Raw genomic sequence first — 20,220 nt, forward strand, 5'->3', positions numbered from 1 at the left:
AGGTACCTTTGTGCAAAGTTTGAAACTCAAATTTGATGTAAATTTAACTTCTTTTGTCTTGAATTTTTCAAATTTGAAATGTTAACTAAACCTAATTATAACCCTTTTCTAATTAAAATCTATTGTTATTCTCTAATGTGATATTATTTAATATCTAATATATAGTCAAAGTTCTAAAACCTATAAAGTTCTAAAACCTATAATCTTATGCTCCTGGTTCATTTTGTTATATTTTTTCTTAGATTATTTGTTTCAGAAACTATTTGAAATTCAGAATTTTTTCAAATATAAGATTCATTCGCCATACTCTTATGTATGCACATAAAATATTAATTCAATTTTGCAAAGAAGATTACGGTATCGAAAACTCGTACGAAGATAGTTAAACGATAACGTTTGCAACGTAGAATCTAAATATTACGATAGTACAATACATGAAGCCATTTAAAATAAAATAATATGATAATGAACATTACAAATATTACAAATACATGAATCCAAATATTGTGTCTTCAGTCAATGCGGCAAATATTACAAATACGTATCTAGGTCTGATAGAATCTCAACGCAGCAAATATTACATATGAGCAAACAACGTTTAAATAGAATTACAACTAAATGATGCCTGATGACGTACTAGCACTCGATCGGCGACGTCTCCCACTTCTTGATGCAACCGGAGGTCTTCCATCTGTAGCATCACCTGTAGGGCCAGCTTCAGCACAACTGGAGCCAGCATCATTGGTTGGACAACGTTTATACGTGTGTCCAATCTGATTACATGCACTGCAGCGTTGTATCCTCGGACGGAGCTCTGACTCATCCATATCATTACGAATACGCCGTGACTGACGGCGTCCTCTCTTAACCCGTGATGATCTTGGGTCTGGAATATAGATAACAGGATTCGCTGTCTCAGTGAACGATCCAACCAAACGGAACCCATAGATCTCATACTGCCAGGTGCTAGCAATTGTCTCCTTTCTGAAGTAATGTGAAACATATATATCGATAGGATGTCCAGTATCTGCACAAGCAGCCATTACATGAGAACAAGGTAAGTGTAGCAACTTGGGCCTCATGCATGAGCAACAACAAGTTCCATCGAACTTGAGAATGCACTCCTTTACAGGAGTTTGACGCCTCATGCCATGTCGCGCCCTATCTTTAGGAGATACCTCAAACTTGAGCTCCTGTGTTCCACATTGCCGTACATGGTGTAGCCGGGCGCTTTCTGCCTTCTTAGTCATGTATTCTGTTACCTTGAATCCAAAATTTCTGTCTGGATCTCGCATGAATATCTGATTTTTATTGAACCGCTCCCGAAAGTAATCGGTACACCCGCGGACAATGAATTCAACAATTGCAACCAGTGGAAGCCCACGAACACCTCGCAGCACCCAATTGTAAACTTCGGCGAAGTTGGTGGTCATTATACCGTATCTTGCACCATCGGTATCATAAAGTAACGCCCACTTCTCCTTAGGTTCATTCTCAATCCATTCAGAAAATTTTTTCACCGCTGACCCAGACCTTCTGCGAGTACGTGCAGTATCTGTTGGCAAAGAGCACAAAGCCTCTGCTTCATCCTGTGCAGTTATGTTTTTTGATGCGTCCTCGGCTCTTTTCTTCCCGGTCAGTTCATCAAGTTTCTGCCACTGCTTGTTAAATTTTTGCTGATTCGTTTCCTTGCATAGCCTCTTGAACATATCCATAAGGTGCTTGTTCTTGAATTGCCTGAAAAAGTTTGCACCGATATGTCTCATGCACCACCTACTGCGAATATTACGCCACTTGGGCGGCTCTCCGGTCTCCACACACCCCTGCTGCAAATCTAGAATTGCCCTCAGTATGCCGGCATGACGATCATGAATCAGGCAGACATCTTCCCTATCCCGAACGACTGCAAGCTTAACCCGTTCCAGAAACCAGTACCAACTGTCTGTGTTCTCACTCTCAACAAAAGCAAAAGCAACAGGCAGCAATTGATTGTTTCCATCCACTCCAATAGCTGTCAGCATTTGCAATCTATACTTTCCTGTGAGAAATGTCCCGTCGATGCACAGGATAGGCCGGCAGTGATGGAATGCGTTAATGCATGGACCCAAGCTGAAAAAGACCCGCTGCAATATGTGGGGCGGACCTTCTCCTCTGTCTAGAGTTTTCAGGTCATAGTAGCTTCCAGGATTTCTCTGACATAGGACGGCCAGCATTCGAGGAACATTATCATATGCAGCCTCGAACGTACCAAACCTCATCTCCAACACCTTTTGTTTTGCACTCCACGCCTTACTGTATGAGATGGTATACTTGTACTTTTCCTGAATGTACCTGATAATAGACTTTGGTTCATCAGCCACGCATTGAGGTGCTGCGGTGCCACCTGCCTCAATGTTTGCCTCCTCGACTTCTTCATCAATATTTTCATCCCCCGGACCAGCTTCAATGTTTATCAAAGGAGGGTTTTGGTGCACACTGACAAGGAGTACCAGTGGCCACTGCCAATGACTTGCATTTTGCAGATAAGTTAGCCAGTCCTCGTTGCTTGCAAGTGGCATAAGCTCACAGATCAAAGCGTGAGTGGTACGATTTATGACGCATTGAACACTCACAGTGTGTGTCTCCTGATTAATCCTTAGTCCCCTCATTAACCAGTTGCATAGGGATTCAAATGTCCTCTCGTGCGGTCTGGTAATTCCTCTGACCGCACAGTTGAATTCACTTAAATCTACCCCATTCGGCCCATAAATCACATTTCCTTCTCCGTAATATATACTGAAAATACCCTTCTCGGAAGACATATCTGTCAATTATTAATAAACTAGTTATACTACATATTAATACACAACGAACGACGATCCTAAATTTCAGCGACTCTCAGATTATATTTTACAGATTCTAAACTATTCAGATTATAAATTATACTAAAAACAAATGAAAATACTAAAATTATTCAAAACATAACTACTCTAACAAATATTTCCTAAATTATAGTTATTTTCAAGTACTTATATGGCTAGAACGAGAATATACCTCAAAATCGACGCGTGGACGGGGCTTCGCCGCTTCCTCTTCTCTCTTTCTCTTTTTTCTGATTTTTGCTGGATAAAATGGCATTTTTGGGGCAGGTTGGGGCTTAAATAGCCGGTGGGGGACCTCCCGCCCGACCAAAGGGCGGGATGCCTCCCGCCCGCTGAACGGGCGGGACGCGTGGGGCCCGGGACATCCCGCCCTTTGGTTGGGCGGGATGCCCTCCCAGGGACCTCTTCGCAAATAATTTATTTGCGAAGAGGCCCTCGGGTGACATCCCGCCCTCTGGGTGGGCGGGATGTCCCGGGCCCCACGCGTCCCGCCCGTTCAGCGGGCGGGAGGCACCCATTTCTCTAAATTTTCCCAACGGCCACCCCTTTTTCGAATTTTAATTTTTTTTTATCCCTTTTTTTAAAAAAATTCTCGCGACTGCAGTATTGGTGTTGTGGGGCCTTCTACAAGAGTGGGCTGGGCCGTTAGGTTTTCTGGGGTCACCGTTGGATTTCCTTTAAAGAAAACGATCGTGGTGGCATTGGGAAAATTGAATTCACGAAATGGATGTAACACATAATCTCCGTGCATGCATATAATTTTTCTGTTGATCGATGGAGAAAGTTGCCAAGCATCTTTTTTACAAGTCTTTCAACACATGCAACCTGCTTATTAGGCAACCCACTTACTCTACACAACTACACAAGTGAAGCATTTCCCTTGACCCTCACCCTTGCCTCTTTGAAACACAGATTCAATCATTGGCTCCAGTCACACCCTTGCGAAAACTATACCCCTCAGTCACACAAGTGGAACAAGCTTATAGCCGAGCTGATGACGCTTCAGAAAGCAACACATCGTTAGCAAGTAGACTGATGCATCCAGCATCACCTGAAACACCAGCATAATACACAGACTAACAAACCGCAACTTGTACTCTTCGTTAGATCACATACATCCTACGTCATGAGATATACGTGTGGGAGTAGATAGAAGTGCATGTAGACTAAATTTTTCATATATATATATACACACACGTACACACACCATGTAGGCCTGGAATCTATGCAAATACAGTAGAGCACGTTGCACGCGCCGCGAGACGCTACCGATCGACCAGTTATCCCGCGCGTAATGACACGGCGGAATGGATCCGCGATCGGATTAAGAAATCATCGCCCTCGCGTCGCGCCTTATCATTTCGGAGGCCAAGTCAGACAGACAGCCAAGCCAAAGCAGGCTCCGGGCTCCGGCTGGTGACTTAAATCTACTCTCCCCCGGACAAGTACGGCCAAACAGAGCTCCTTGTCGGCTTGGGACGCTCCGGGTCACCATCATCATTGACTAGATTAACGTCCTCGTTCTCAACTTGTTATGAACAGACTTTTTTTTATCGAAACGTATTCTTTTCTTTTAAAAAAGAAACAGGTCTGCTACAGATGCATTGTTAATTTCTGAAGAGAAACAAGGTTCACGATTGACCGAAGAGAGGGTGCCATATTCTTCCCCTCCATTTTTATCCCCCGGCCGCCGGCATGGTTGAAGGGAGACGAAGACGGCGCGGATACATTATTTTTTGGATGAACATCGCCACAGAGTCTATCCTAAGCTGCACAGTAACAATCTCTTAAACAAAAGCTGTGTTGCCTGAAGTCTAAGGTTCAGATAAAAGAAAAACTCTTACGTTTTGGAAGCGACAATGGATTGCATAGAGATGCGACAAGTCAACTTCCAACCTCCTGCACCAGCCACGGACGCAGCGCTTCCAACATTAACGGACAGCTCTTGGAAGGACCAGAGAGTTTCCGCCGTAATGCCACAGCATAGAGGTTCACAGGCGGTTACAGTTTGGGGCAGAGCGAAGCCTTGATCTGGTAGTAGAACACTAGGAGGAAGGAAGAGTCTGGAACGCCAAGATGCGTGCAAATCAGGGTCCATGCTCATCGGTACGGCGAGTCTTTGACTTGATCGAAAGTTACACGCATGTCGTCGAAGAGACTCGCTCTACCAAAGAAGTGTCGCGTCGCTTTCTCGTGCGGGAATATTCAGAAAACCGGCGTCATGACAGGAGCCCGGGCGGTGGAACCTCGCTGTCGACCCAGCAAGTCCGGTCAGTCTCTCTTGCAGACCTGCAGTCTTGTTTAATAATTAAGTATAGACACTGGGCTAAGAATTCAAAGGCGAGGCGCCTCCTCCTCTTGGCCCTTTTGTGCTTCCCGGCCGTCGACGTGACCTGTCTAGCTTAACGGGGCGACGAGCTCGAGCGGATATGAATGATCATGGGGGGTTTTGGAGGGAACGGGGCGAAAAAGGAAGGTTTGGTGTCCAACTGTTTGGGATGGAAGTTCGTCTCGTGATGATGCCTTTGTTTCTTCTCCTCTTGCTTCCTTTTTCGCCGGCTCCCTTCTGAAGTCTCGGAACAAGCTGGGAAAATGAGGGTTAGTCGTTGTTGTTCTTGACAAAGGAAGTGGAGGAGAAATCAGTAGTAACCGTGATGCTTGCCCTTTGTCAGAATGTCAGTTGTCACCCATGATTGAGGGAATATGCTAGCACTGGTAGTACTTGAACATGCTTTGTTTTTGCAGCGATCAGGCTTGTGCAGCTTTGGCTTGGGCAAGGTCAGGAATTCAGGATCGCTCTGCCGCTGCCGCCCTTCTTGCGAACGGTTCTCTGACACGCCCGCAACGGCCGGCCGCACGAAGCATCATCTTCCGGTTCTCCATCGCATCAGTTATCACGCCTGTTCAACCAGAATTGTTCCTCTCGAATTGTTGGCTGCTGGTTAGTTTTTGCGAATTCTATTTGGCAAAGCGAGCTTCTGTTTACCCCAGGTAAAACGGGGTTAGGATTCCTACAGCAAGGAAAAATGAATACAAGACCATGACCTTCCTTCCAGGTCTTTGGTGGTGGGTAATTTCCCGTTGCTTACGTCGGCTGATGCAAACATAGCTCCGTGATGGATCACGCCAGCGCCTGCTAATTAGGATAAGCAGCCCTCATCTCGATCTTGTTTAATCAACCTCATCAGAGCTTCTTCCTCTGTCCCTTTGCGCGGACCCCACCCCACATCCATCTAGTTTTGTTCTCCGGTGGGCCCATCACTGTCCCGTCCTCCTGATTTCCTGTTTCCCTTCTGTTTCGTCCCCAGGAGAGGACAGAGACACACCCCCCCCACCCCCCCTTGTGGCTTGTGATCCTATCATCATCATCACCACCAAGGAAGAGCGATTCTTCATACCGACGATGAACAGTGATCTTCAGCTAGCAGCCTAGTCGCGCCGTCCAGCATGCAAATTTCGTGCTAAGGAATTGGCACGGGCATTCACTGATTCAAAGATGCAGGTGTCTAGTACGCATCACAAGATTAAACAAGCACAGCAACAGCAAAAGTAGCCGTTTTGCAGCACGGTTTCCAATCGAACATGCACAGGAGTAGGAAGAACAGGATTCAATGTAGTGGGGATGAGTTCGTCAGGCAGGCAGCTTCTCCGGCACAAGATATGAACAATCCCTTCTGGTAAGTACAGTTTCCAGATTTCCACAAGCAACTAGATTGGGAGAAAGGACACTAAATGTGGGTATGAGTATGATGCCCGGCGTGGGAAAACTGAACATCTCTGAAAGCCATCACTCACAGACTAGGCACCAATTCAGACGCAAAGCAAGAGCAAGATCTTTCAATTATATATCAAGGCATATAATAGCAAAGACATTGTAAACCTGACGAACTGATCGAACACACAACAGCTTGTCTTTCCAAGTTGGGGACATTTTAAAGTGAAGCGAGGATGAAAAATTCGAAGCACAGACGCTAGTAATCACGAGAGAACGTGCTTTTCCCACCAGAATTTTGCTAGAACGCGCCACATGGCAACACAAGCAACCGAAATGAACACCGCATTTGAAACTCTGAGCGATCGACGGCTATTTTTTCTTTCCAGATGGCAACTGAATTTTTCAGCCAGAAAGTTCTCATGGCGACAATGCGCGAGTTGCATGCGTCCGATAATCGAAGCAATCCCAAGAACATGTTCATGTTACCGTCTTACCGATCCTTCCGCTACTGTGATTTGAACCCCGATGAAGCTATACCAGCGACAAGCTCGGGTCGAGAGGGTAGTAGTAGTCGCCGGGGAGCTGGAGGTGGTCGTCGGCGGCGCCGAGGCCGGAGCCCGCGCAAAAGTCCAGGAGGAACGACCCCTCGCCACTGCCCACTGCACCGTTGTCCGCCGACCAGTTGGACGCCGACGACGCCGCGGAGGCCGAGGTGGAGCCGTCGGCGGCGGCGTCCGCGCTCCCGCCGGCCGCGGCGAACGGGTCGTCCCGGAACGCCGCCGGCACCAGGAAGTCGTCGCAGTTGTACATCTCGGTCTTCACGGTGGGGATGGCGAGCGACGGGAACAGCGATGACGCGTGCGTGGCGAAGGTGGCCGCGGCCGAAGGTGTCGAGGCCGGCGGCGCCGGTAGCCGCGGAACGGATGGCGGGGAGCGGGTGGAGACGATGCCGGCGGTGGCTGCGGCGGCGAGGAGGCGCTTCTTGAGCTTGGTGTTCCAGTAGTTCTTGACGTCGTTGTCCGTCCTCCCCTCCAGCTGCGAGGCGATCAGCGACCACCTGCGTGCCCCCGCGCGCGCGCGCGTTGGTCAAATACATGGCATCGCAAAGAAACGATCGAGAACCTCCATTTGCTCCGTGTTCGTTTATCGAGCAGGGAGAGGTGAGAGGAGGAGCACGACTTACTTGCTGCCGAGCTGGCTGTAGAGGGAGATGATGACGGCGTCCTCCTCGTCGGTGAAGCCGCCGTGGCGGATGTCCGGGCGGAGGTAGTTGAGCCAGCGCAGCCTGCAGCTCTTGCCGCACCTCTTGAGCCCTGCGGCCGGCCGGCGACCCACGCGTGCACCAGTCAGTCGAGATCACTAGCAGCTGACGCGTGCATGGTGCCATACATAGTACACGGTAGGATCGATCGGGTAGCTCACCGGCTTTCAAGGGCATGGAGATCCAGTTGCCACCGCTGCCGTGCCGCTGGACGTAGCTGCGCAGCGCCTCGTCCTCCTCCGGCGACCACGGGCCCCGCTTCACGGCCGTCCTGTCGCAGCACGGCGTCCTCCCCATGGGCACACCCCCGCCCTGCGTGCTCCTCCTACGCGCAAGGGCAAGATGGAGAGGATGAGGAGAAGAGAGGACACGAGTAGGAGAGGAGAGAACTGGCTGGCTGTTGTGCTGGGGGAGCAGGTGCCAGGTGGTACTTGTACCTGTCCTTGTCTCGTTGCAGCCATCCATTGGCCCCTCGTCTCGTCCTTCTTCTTCTTCTTCTTCTTGCTGTTGTTCTTTTTTTTTTTAAGTAGGCTCTCTCGTTCTCTACTGCAGACTGCAGAAATCCAGAAGAGTCTTTAAAAAAGGTGGTGTTTGGACAAACGGGGGTGAAACCGAAAGCTGAAAGGGAGGGAGAGCGTGTCGGGGAAAAGACGTGTGGACTGACCGATCCTGCGGCGTGGTTTCCCATCCTGAAATTGATTCCCCTTTCTACCCCCTTGTCGGCCTGCCTGGGCAGCTTCTGCCGTTTCTCACAGCACCCTTTCTGCAGTTGCAGGCTGCAGCCGTGCTGCTGGGCGATCAGGAATTCAGGATCAACTTTTGGTACAAGTATCACCCACATGATCACGCACACGGCACGATGGGGTTAACTACTCAACAAGAACACCAACAGCAACAGTGTTTCAGTAATCAAATTACAGAGATCCAGTTATCTAATTACTCCTGCTGATCAGGATTCAGTTTCAGTGGATCAACTTTCAGGTCTCACAGATGATCACAATAGAGAGAGACAAGATGTATAACACCAGAGTAATCTGTTGTGTTGAATCCTTTGTAATAATCTCCCTTTTTTTTTGAGAGAGAGAGAGAACCCTTTTTATTTTGTTGGAGGAGAAACTGGTACCAACTGCATGCAACTGTGAAGCAGTCATGAGGAGATAATACAAAAGCAAGCGAGAATCAAAGTATCAAAGTTATGGTTAAAGCATGGTGTGCGTGCATGTTTAGGGGGACCCTCGCACGGTCCAAGTCACGCCTGCAGTTTCAGGTTTTGCTCCTCACCCGGCCGGCAGGCGCAGGCACGGCGTGGCAGAAATGCCTGCTCCAAGGCGGAGAGCGCCCGGTACTCCCGTCATCGTCTGGCCGCCTGGTCGTGGGCGAATCCATTCCTTCAGACATGAACACGCCACTGGAGTTTCCCAACTTGATCCTTTGGCTTCCCTTACAGCTCTCATTCTCGCAGAGCTTTGCCACCCCCCCCCCCCCCCCCCCTTCTTCAAAACGAGAGCTACTACCCTGGAACCCTGCAGTTCATGGCTTCATGCAGATTTGCCATGTTGCAGTGAATCATGAGATGGTCCCAGGTCCCAACAGAACACGCAACCTTTTTAGCAGAGAATCGACTCCACAATCAACTGATCATGTACAGGTGAGTTCTTTTTAACAGTCAGACATTTTTATAGGTGGAGTGATTCTTTCAGCTATGGCTTATGGAGATGATTACTTGGATCTTAAAATATCTTTTTTCCAAAATGATTACAGCCCCGTAGACAGACTGTAGTACTGCAGTTCGCCAGTTCTTGTAGCTTTCCGGTGTTGGTGCCCATCATTACGGGCACCACTCATGCGATTTGCTCTGGATTAGAGCCCATCAGTATCGCCATTGCCTGTGATCTCCAAACTCCAAAGAGGATAAAAGGCAGTAGAATTGCTTACGACTTTGTACGCAAGAACAACGGAGGGAGGGATAGGATAGGAAAATAGTAAATTGGTTCCTTGGTCTAAAAAAAAAGTTGAGCTTAGTTTCTTAGCCCCTTTTTACTTGAACTTGGTTATCTGGCGTCAAAACGAATTTCGTTTGGTTCCCGACCCTTCCGTTAGGTTCACAAGGTAACAGTGTTAAAAATAATGTAAAATGACTATTCACGGTCAACCCACTCAACTCTCTCCGTCTCTCATAGACGAGCGGATCCCACTCATCAGCATCTTCCTCTTCCTCTCGCTGCGTCCAGGGAAGGGAGGATGGGAGCCTTCGGTGCCAACGGCGGGGCCTTCATGGGGCAGAGCTCGCGCCTGCGCCGACGGTGCGCACCTCGGGGCGGAGCTCGGCCGCGGCGGCTAGCGCGCGTGGCGGAGCGCTGGCGGTGGCTCGCGTGTGGCGGCGGTCGCAGGCCCTCATCTCTCCATCTCCTTCAATCTTCAACTTCATATTCCTCTCTATCCAGATCAAAGTCGCCGTCGGGATCCTACCGTCCTCCGACGATGAGCACGACGAGGAGGTGCCCACGACCGCGCAGCGCACCCGAGACGCCCAAGCTCGTGCGCGCGCGACGAGGAGGTGCCCACGGCAGCGCAGCGTTCCCACGACGAGGTGTCCGCGGCCGCACAGCGTTCCCGCGACGAAGGAGGAAGATGGAGAGAAGGTGGAGAAGAAGGATCTGACACGTGGAGGGGTATTTTAGTCTTTTTGCACGCGTCTTATGTGCTTGCTAACGGCAGCTGTAGACGGAATGGATGGAAGGACCAAGAACTCAAATGAAATTTATTTTAAGGTCAAATAACCAAATTCAAGTGAAAAAGGGTCAAGAAACTAAGCTCAACCTTTTTTATTTTAGGGCGAAGGAACCACTTTAATCGTAGGAACATAGGAAAATAGTAGGTTTTTGCAGGGCAGACGAAAAAAAAAAAAGGAATCGGTGGAAGGACCCAGCAAGGATCGTGGACCCTCACAACCGAAGGCCTTGATCGTGACATGACCTGGGCTTTCATGACACGAAAGAATTCCCTGGCCTCGAGGCGGTTTGCGCTTGCAGATTTTGGGCGGGCCGCGGCAACGTCCGTTTTCCCTTGTGATGGGCCTAGGCCTGGCAGCTTGCCCCGTGAGCTTAAAATGCGTCCTCTCCGGCCCATGTAAATTGAGCCCGTGACGCTGAGCTTAGCTGTCCGGCCCGTTGGAGCAAGATGGTGTATGGCCCATCAGCGTGGCCTGGCGCATAAAAATCCTGCCAGTATTATAAGCATCGGCCAAATATCAAGGAGCATTAATCTCAACAAAAAAAAAATCAAGGAAGCTAATCCCAGCAACGCCGCATCGGCTCGGTGTTCGACGTCCGGTACAGCTGCTGTTTACGAGTACCGAGTAGTGGCTGGCCTCAACGCCTCCAGCAGCGCAGCCGCACAGGAAGCAGAGTAGGCAGGTCGAGCAGCTCGCGGAGAAGATAGCTTCCGTCACTCGCCGGCCACAAGACGACGACGACGACCTCTCTCTCTCTTCTGGTTACGGGCGTAGTTCCGAGAGAGGAACGTGACGTGCCACGGGTTGAGTTTCGATAGAGAGGCGACCGACGGCAAGTTCTGGCCGCAGCTGCAAGCACAATCTCTCCGCCCGGTGCTTGTTGCAAACTTGCAATAGGATGTTGATCCAGCAACCGGGCCGCATGGTGTGCATGGCATCAGCTCTTCCTGCCTGGAAGCCCCTGAATCTTATCCGCTGCGCACCCGCCGTTCGGTTCACGCTTTCCCGTAGCCCGCCCGCCGCTGCTTGATCACCCACCCACAGGCCACAGCCACACCCTTCGGCCTCCACACCATGGCCATGCACGCACCTCCACGCCGCGTACCGCCCGTTCACGGACGCCGTACGCGGGGGCGTCACGTGACCCGGCGGGGAGCACCACCACCCGTACCCCATGCAGGACAACCTTATCCGCACACACCCCCGCACCCACAGCCCACAGCGTGCAACGCCTGCCCTGCACCTCACGTGCTCCGTACGTGCGCCTGCATGGGGACAGGCCACCACGGACGGATGGGGCAGCCTGGGTGCCACGTACGGGCGGGGAGATATTTTCGAGCCGCCAACGTGGCAGCCCGACCCGCTCGGCCGTCGCTCTCAAGGTGGCCTCGTGGTGGGTCTGCTGGTTCGTTGGTTTGTCCGTTAGCGAGGCGGATCGGCTTGAGAAGGTACCAGCACCTTGGATTGGCCGGAGCGCCGCTGGTCCACCTCGCCCGCCGGCCGTGCCTTCCCTCACGCTCCGCCAACCACCAGCCCCGACGCCATCCGCTGTCATCGCTGAAGAAGCAAGGGCGGGGCTCGATCGCCATGTCGCCGTCGTCCCGTCGGGCCGGGGTCGAGGTCGAGCCTACCAAAGGCTACGGCGTCGCTTCGGCGTGTCTGCCGGCTGCCTGCCTGTAGGAAACGGACACCGGCCGAGCGAGCCGCGAGCGCCTCCGTGAGCTGGAACGAAGACATGCACGATGCAACTGCAAGAGCACTGCACAAAGCGGACGGAAGCTAGCTAGTGGGAGCGGACCTGAGCGGTGGCCATTTCCGGTTTTCACCCAGCGGGGCGCGCCTCGTGCGGCACGGAGAAGGCGCGGCCGGACTGTTTACCCGAGAAGGAAAGGTCGCCGCGGCGCGGGGCCAGCGGCAGCAGATTCGGGGACGGGATTTTCTCACGTGACGGCGACGTGCCCCCTCCCTGTTGCCGCGCTGCGAGTAACCAGGGCGAAAATATCCGACCTTGCGGATGCGGATAACCACCGTGAGTCACCGGCGGCCCTGCCTCCCTGGACGCGGTCCTGCCTGCTGCCCTGCTGGTGGCGACGCCGGGCCTATCAGTCCCAGCGCGCAATCTCGTCTCGCCCGGCCTCACGGCCTCAGTCGCGGCCGATCTCGAGTTCTCGGCACGTTAGATCCGCCGTTCAAGCACCCATGCGCCGGTGCAGCGACAGCGGTGAGGCGGTGGGCGGCCGGCGGCGGGCCTGCACTCTTTTACTGCGGCCAGCAGGCGGACGGGGGCCGCCGGCGGAGCGCAAGACGCCAAGAATCAAGAAGCAAGACGCGGGCGCTCCCACGCGTACACGCCAAGAATCAAGTGCTGTCACTGATTGGGCGTGCCAGTGGACTGTGGATGAAGCCCCGCCGCCTCTAGCCGTGGTGTACGTACGTGGTTATCCTCTCCGGCTCTCCCTCGGTCGGCTTTCTGCTCCGTCCACCACACACCGGGCGTCCGGGTTGGGTTGCTTTGGCTTTTCTGCTACGCTTTTTCGCCGTACGGACAGCAGAGTGGTGGTGTGTGGATGCAGAGTGGTAGGCCGGCCTTCCGCTCTCGGCGCCGATGTCCGATGATGATATCCTCTGCACCTGCATGGCCGCGTCTGCATCTGGTCACGAAATTGGAGGACCAGGGGAGATGGCGCCCGTATACTCTCGGCTGGATCTCATCCTCGTGGTTCTGCTCTTTAGTCTTCGCTCGTTACCACGGCTACTTTCTCACCAGCCCCGTCAAAGCTTCAGAGAAAATGAGAAACAGCTCCCGTCAAGGCCTGTCAACTTTTAATTAAATAGCGTCGGTAAATCTTGCGGAGCACGACACGCTGAGGCCTGAGAGCTCTGCTTATCTCCAATGCAGGTTCTGCAAATCGGGTGTAGAACGTGCAAGTCAATTTGACCTACGATTAATAAGAGAAAAAAAATTTAATCAGTAAAACAATAAGGAACGCATCGGGTAGAGTTCCAAATAGTTTTGAAAAACGCATCGGCTAAAATATCATATACATAGATCTGTTGATCGGCTATGAACCTAAATCCATGACAAAGTCAAATTAAGAAATAAAAACCTCATATGTTGATTAGACTAGATCTACCATCATCATTAGTCGGATCGGACTCAACCAAGGCAATGTTAACAGCAGGACGATGAATCGAGCATAAATAACATGCACATTGAATTATGTTGGAGTTTACTCCTACTTACCAAAAATTATACTTGCAATTTTAACGTCAACAACAAAGGAGATGTCGGCTGGAACAGAGCTGGATTCCCAAGAGTTCACCACCGAGAAATCTTTTTTTTTTACGGTCAACCGGGGGGGAGGCTCCCCACCTGTATATTTCATTGATTGCGGCTCTCAAGTAGCCAGATTACAGAAGCAAGGGTTTACAGGGGGAGTGATAAACTTATTGGAGACTCGCAATGAACAGTGCCGCGGCATTTTGCAAAGGAAAGAAAAAAAGGAAATAGAGATTATACCGGGAGTAGATAAAGCTAGAAAAGGTAAAAATAGAGAGGCCATCCTGTCTCGTAAAACCAGACAGGCTACTCCGCACTAGGACACCGCACCGCCACGAACAACTCGAACCCCAGAGCCCAGACCCACCCACATGCTCCTCTCCAGCCAGGCGGCCAGGCCTACGCGACGAAAGCCGAAAGCCACAGCCCACAGGTGCAGTGAAACAGATACAGGTTGCTCGCATTGCATTGCTCTCGAATCTCGATTGCACTTGCAGGTTCCTAGCTTGCTATGCAACAGTCTACAGGCTACAGCCAGCCACACCCTACGCTTGCTTGCTCCGGCCAGGCCGAAGATGGCCATCCACGCCACCCAACAGTGGACGCGCTGTGGCGCAGCCGGCGTGCGTGCCGGCGAGCGGAAGAAAAGTCGCCGCGATCCAGACGTCGCGTCGAATCGGACCAGCAGAGCCCCTCAGCTCAGGAGTCAGGAGCTGGTCCGGTCCGGGAGCGTTGCGCTTCGTTGTTAGCCATTATTGTCCCCTCCGATCTTGCCCGATGCTGTCTCGTTACATCTGGGCGACGCGACGTCCATCATCCCCGGCTCCGTCCCCATCGCCGGCCCCAGCCCGCGTGCTCCCTCGCCCGCCTCCCCGTCTCCGACGGCGGCGACAGCTCTGCCCCGCGCCACCGCCGCACTCCTGTACGCGCACTGCTGGCCTACAGGCCGCGGACGTCACAACAGTCGGCGGCGAGCGTCGGACGCGTGGACGAGTCGTGCGTGCTCCGATAGGATTATTATTGCGACGAGCCGCTTCTCTGGCGCGCAGTGGGTCTCGGAGCGCCGGAGGGGAGGCCATCTGTGTGGCGGAGGACCGGCGGCCGCGGGCAGCGTACCGCGGCGCATGTGCAGCGGCGACCGACAGCGACGGCACGCGGCCGTGCGAGCCCTTTCTTCCCCAGCCGCGGGGGAAAATGACCGGCCGGCGACTCCCGTGCAGCCTGGGGCGGGGGCACCCGCCGGTCGCGCTCGCGGGAGTTTCCACGCCCACATCGCCGGCACTGTTCCAACCATCAACACTGCACGGCGTTCTCACTTCGGCCGTCGCAAGTCTCTCCACTTGCGCCCCGATATCGCCGGGCCTACGCAGAGCGAAGTCACCAAGCACACAGAAAAGAGCTGTACAGAGCATACTGCAGAAGAGAAACACTGATCTTCCTTTCAATAGAAAAAAGAGGAACACTGATCATTAGATCATGGATTGGCCATTTACTTGAGCAAAAGATTACAAGGGAAATTCACCTCTAATAGCGGGTGAATGAGATTTCAGCTACTAAACAAAGGTAATGCAAAATATGCTGTAGGGAATGAGGGTCTTGATGAACAGAGATTACATCAACAAAATGTGGGTAGTAATCAACAAGGTTGAAATCGATCAACTAGCCGATGCATGATAACGCGCAAACGATGAACTATTTAAACATCACCAAACTAGCATGCTCCGGCATCATAGAAATTAAGCAGCTAGAGCCCGCGGCGGCGCCGCCGTGCCCGCTGGAAATCCGGCCATCTTCCGTCGCCTTGATGGTCGCCATCAGCTGCCCGCCACGCTTGCCTCCACACCCTATGCACAACAGAGGACACAGACCACCACCACCACCACCTAATACATTTCTACTTATTTTTTTCTCGACTATTTTTTCTGGATATCCACTACCTCAAGAACCCCAAAACGAATCCACCCCTCCTCCCACCACCTTGCATCCTTCCTCTACCAGCCGAGAATATTCACAAGGCGATAGATATGTACAGGGGGAATTAGCGCAAGAAACTGGAAGCAACAAAAGAAGCAGACACTGAATTTTTTTTTTTGGATGCCATTCTTCTCCATCACGGCTTACCACCACCTTCCTCAGAAAGCCATCGCCATCGCCATCGCCACCTTGCTACTCGCAAAAGACGTAACTGACCAGCTGCCTCAGTTGATGAGATCGGAGACCCACCCCACGTCGGGGCCTCCGATTGCGGCCGCGGCGTCGCCGGAGATGGCGCCCTCCCTGCTCAGCCTCTCGAACACCTTCGCGCGGAGGGCTCGCCCGGACTCCACCCTCTGCACGGGCTCCTCGTCGCAGCCGCCGAAGGAGACGTCGAGCGGCTCCAGGTTGGCCATGAAGCCGCCCATGGCCGTCGGGGTGGAGGGCAGGCTGTAGAGCCCGGCAGCCGTGGGCGACCCGTAAGCGACGGCGGAGGACGGGTAGCCGGACCACCCGCCGGCCGGGGACGAGTTGGCCTTGCTGAGGCGGAGCTGGCGCAGCGAGGCGAGGACCTCGTTCACCGGGGAGCCGACGCCCGGCCAGGAGCCGCGGCGGAAGGCGGCGGCGCCGTCCGGCGACAATGGCGGGGACTCCGACGGGGGCGACTTGGGCGGCGACATGAGGGTGCTGGTGGGCGAGGACGACATGATGCTCTTGGTGAGGTAGCTCTCAAACGCCTGGCGCCGCAGCGGGGAGCCGTCGTAGGACTCGGCGAGCGGCGAGGCCGCGGCGCCGGCGCCCCTGGGGCTGGACTGCTGCGCGGGGAGCACGCGCAGCTGGTCCGGGGTGTGGGCGAAGAAGCACACGCGGCGGCGGCAGGCGGTGCCGTCCTTGCAGGGCTGGGTGCGGTAGCGCGCCGGGTGCAGCCAGCACTCGAAGACGCCGTGCGCGAACTCGCAGGCGTCCCCGCGCTTGCATCCGCCCTTGCGGAAGTCGGGGCAGGCGGTGCCGGAGTAGTGGTACTTGCGCGGGTCCCGGCGGCGCGCCTTCTCCCCCGGGTGAGCGAAGGGGCACTCGGTCCAGTCGTGGCTGCGGGCGCGCGCGCACCGCCGCACCTTGAACTCGTACATGCGGAACTCGTCGGAGCCGTACCCGTCGACGCCCGCCGCCATCGCCGCCGCGGCCGCCTCCTCGTCGTCGTCGGCGCTGGCGTCGTTGCACGGCAGGTACTGGCGCAGCGCCGCCAGCAGGTACGGCGTCATCTCGTCGCCGCCGGTGGTGCCGCCGACGTCGACGCCGCTCACGGGGAGGTGGTGCGACCACGGCGGGACGCTCACGCCTTCGCCCATCATCATCATGGCTGGCTGCTGCCTCGCTAGGATCGCGGGGGGGCTCAGCTTCCTTCCGGTGGTCTACGGGGATCTCGTGGACTCGGCTTATCTCTACTGGGACAGTGCGTGGGTTGGGGACGGGGGAGACGAGACCGACGCGGCGCGCGCTTATAAACTGCCCGCTAACCACGGTCGCGCCCTCGGGGCGCGAGCTGCCCGCGGTTAGCTAACCACGGTTATGGCGGACGGCGGAGTCCCCTAGAGCTAACGCCGTCCGCGTTCTGTTACCGAAGATAGGGCACGGCCCGCGGTCAGTGGTTGTTCCCGGCACCAGCCGGGGAGCAAAAGATCGCGTGAGTTGCGGACGCGTGGTGGGCGCGGAGGGAAGGTGTCAGGCATGCGGAGGGCGAGGTGGAGGCACGGGGCTGCCGGTTCGGGACACGTCGGGAGGCGTGGGGGGCGCGATGCTTTGGCGGCCCGGCAAGCAGACGCGGGGCGCCTGGGCTCGGGTCCGTCAGGCAGCCGCAGGGTTGGGATAGACATTCCTGTAGGTTCTGGAAACCTGGGGTAGGGGCTGGCGCCCCTGTTTTGGACACATGCAGGGAGGGCACCGGCGCGGTGGGTTCATGGCCGTGAGCTGGGCGCGGCGGCCTCCCCAATCCAGGGCACGCCTGCATGGCCGCTGGCTGGCTTTCCGTTTGGCGGTATTCCCGTTTTGGGAGGCGGTAAAAAGAAATATCCAGCGCTTGTGGATAATGCTGGTCCTTTTTCAGTCTATTCTTGGTTAGGATAATTGTAAATTCTATTTGCAGGATTTATCGCCAGATGAACCCATTATCTACTCCTGATTTTCATCCTTCTTCGCCAATTTCTTATTTCTTTTTCTGAGTGATCCAACCGTCCACGTACGGAACAGGTTTCGACGCAGGAGTATCCTAGTCCGGCTTGGAAACTTCTGGAATGATAGTACTCAGCATCTAATGTCGTGTACTAGTACGCTCCTAAGAAATTGTGGCTGTTAATTACAGTAGGTCCGGTGGAGGCAGCAAATAGACGCAATCCAGCGGCCGGAGGAGAGGATCTCGAAGCGGAACCGGACAGCGCCAGCCCCCGGGATCGCGGGCGCCACGTCGGCGCGGCGCCCATGCCGGAGCCCACGCCCCCGCGCATGCCCTGCCACACCGGGGCGCTACGTGGGCCGCGGCCGCGCGAGCCGGACCACCTGCCCGTGATTTTTTTTTTCTATTGGGCTAACGACTCGTCGTGCTGGGAAAGTCTCGCGGGGATAAGGCCAGACCACTAGACCAGGGGCTCCGACCCGATGCGGTCCCACCGCGTGGGAAGTCCCATGGTCTCGCGGGCGAAACCGAAGCCGGCGCCTCGTCGCGTCATGTGCCGTCCATCCTCGCCAAGTTTTGTTTTGGAAACGAAGCTCAAGTGGGAGATCTCAATGCGTGCAGCACAGGAGCAGGATGGGCGTCCATAGGATCGGGCGGCTCGTCCGAGGCGGTTGTGACCGAGCCGGCGAGCCGCAGCCGAAACGCGATGGATGTGGATGGAGAGGGAGCAGAGATCGCATGCGGCGAAGCAGTGGCGATCATTCCGCGATCGGTCGCGTGCTTGGATGGGCGCGAGCAGAGCGAGGGCACGACGACGCGCGAATGTGCGGCGGCGAGGACCGGAACGGCCGGGGCATAAGCGCCAGGACTGATGGCGGGGGCAAGGTAGGCTCTCCCAGTGCAGCGGCGCCGGCCGTAGATCAGCCAGCCCTGCGATCCGACGGCCGCGCTCGCGCCAGCGGCGGCGGCACCGCACGCTGCGCTACGCTTGTCGCCACGCGCGCGGCGGCGATAAGCCGATAACAGCAAAAGAGGCTGTCGGTTACGATGATGACGACCAGGCGACAAAAGCCGGGGTGACGGCAGGCCGGCCGGCGAACGACGGCGCTCCACGCGGCGGGGGCAATCACGAGATGTGTCGAGCGCGCGCGCACGCGTACGGGCTGGTACTACGGTCGTGCACGGTGCCCCCTTCCTCGGACGGAGGCGCTTCCCCGGAACCCCGACACGGCGACACCAACACGCCCATGGCGACGGCGTCTTCCCCTCGGTCCCGGCCGGCGCTGCCGCTGTCGTGCGCGGCCGTCTACATGCATGGGTTTCCGGCGATCTATCATCTATGCAAGCGTACCATTTTTCTGGCCGGTAAGCCTGCCGCCCATTTCAACGGCAGATCGAGCAATAACAAGCAGCACGGAGCACTCGCGTTTCGTTCCACGTGCACGGGCTACTTTGCCACTTTGACCATTACCAAAGGGTGGAAGCATAATTGTTTTGGTGTAGATCCGGCACTTATTTCTTGACGCTTAACTAGCTTCTCCATGGTTGTTCACTCGTTCAAGGTGGCGTGACAGGTTTGAGAAGAGAAAAGAAACTGTCGGTACATACAAACAGAGATACCTCCTAATAGTGTGTCCAGCCCGATGAGCGTGAGGTTATCCGTAACCACGTGCTAAGCTTCTGGGCAACAGAGCGTACGGCCCGGGCCTGATGGCTGGGGGCTCGGTCTCCGAACCTCTCCCCATGCGCTAGAAGGTCCGGCGCCTCCACGTGCCCGCAAGGACAAAGGTGCTCAGGAACGGCTGTCACGAGGCTGGACCGCCGCGGGGTGGTCCTGGTCCCCCACGTGAAGAAGCCGGACCCCCAGGAGGCCTCAGCGCCTGGGCCAGACAGGGGGCCCCGACCTCCCATCCCTCCGGGGAGGAGGTCCGGTGCCGCCACGTGCCCCTGAGGCGCCTGCTAAACCAGCGCCGCCACGTGTCCGGAGGATTCCAACCTTCTGCGAGAAGCCAGCCCGACTACCGCATTAAATGCGGGTGGTTGGGGTGAGCGTGTCCAAGACAGTGCATGGGCTGCCCTTTGACACGAGGGGTAGGTATGGCTGACATCACGGTAAGCCCGCCAGTTACCGAGGCGGCGCGTCATGTCACCGCGCCGCGTGCGTGGGCGAGGGACGAATAGTCACATCGCAGCGCCGCGCGCGTGAGCAAGGAGTTGTTATGACC

At 54.8% G+C, this 20,220-nt stretch overlaps 2 protein-coding genes across 3 annotated transcripts; both read right to left on the minus strand.

The window, feature by feature from the left end:
• Positions 1 to 6,674: 6,674 nt before the first annotated feature.
• On the minus strand, positions 6,675 to 8,360 carry LOC112894023 (transcription factor RAX1-like). 2 transcript variants are annotated; one of them, XM_025961585.1, is made up of 4 exons: positions 8,275 to 8,360; positions 7,999 to 8,162; positions 7,760 to 7,889; positions 6,675 to 7,633 (listed from the first exon to the last, which is right to left on the minus strand). In XM_025961585.1, exons 2-4 carry the CDS (start codon positions 8,132 to 8,134, stop codon positions 7,108 to 7,110), a joined length of 792 nt encoding a protein of 263 aa, XP_025817370.1. In that variant the 5' UTR covers positions 8,135 to 8,162; positions 8,275 to 8,360; the 3' UTR covers positions 6,675 to 7,107. The 2 variants fall into 2 exon arrangements, with proteins under 2 accessions (XP_025817370.1, XP_025817369.1); XM_025961584.1 differs by lacking the exon at positions 8,275 to 8,360 and having other exon boundaries at positions 7,999 to 8,252.
• Positions 8,361 to 15,290: 6,930 nt separating this feature from the next.
• Positions 15,291 to 17,309, minus strand: LOC112894414 (zinc finger CCCH domain-containing protein 2-like). The gene has a single exon (XM_025962118.1). It carries the CDS (start codon positions 17,181 to 17,183, stop codon positions 16,050 to 16,052), a length of 1,134 nt encoding a protein of 377 aa, XP_025817903.1. The 5' UTR covers positions 17,184 to 17,309; the 3' UTR covers positions 15,291 to 16,049.
• Positions 17,310 to 20,220: the final 2,911 nt, after the last annotated feature.

The sequence above is a fragment of the Panicum hallii genome, chromosome 5 (assembly GCF_002211085.1).
Source record: "Panicum hallii strain FIL2 chromosome 5, PHallii_v3.1, whole genome shotgun sequence".
Lineage (NCBI taxonomy): Eukaryota > Viridiplantae > Streptophyta > Magnoliopsida > Poales > Poaceae > Panicum > Panicum hallii.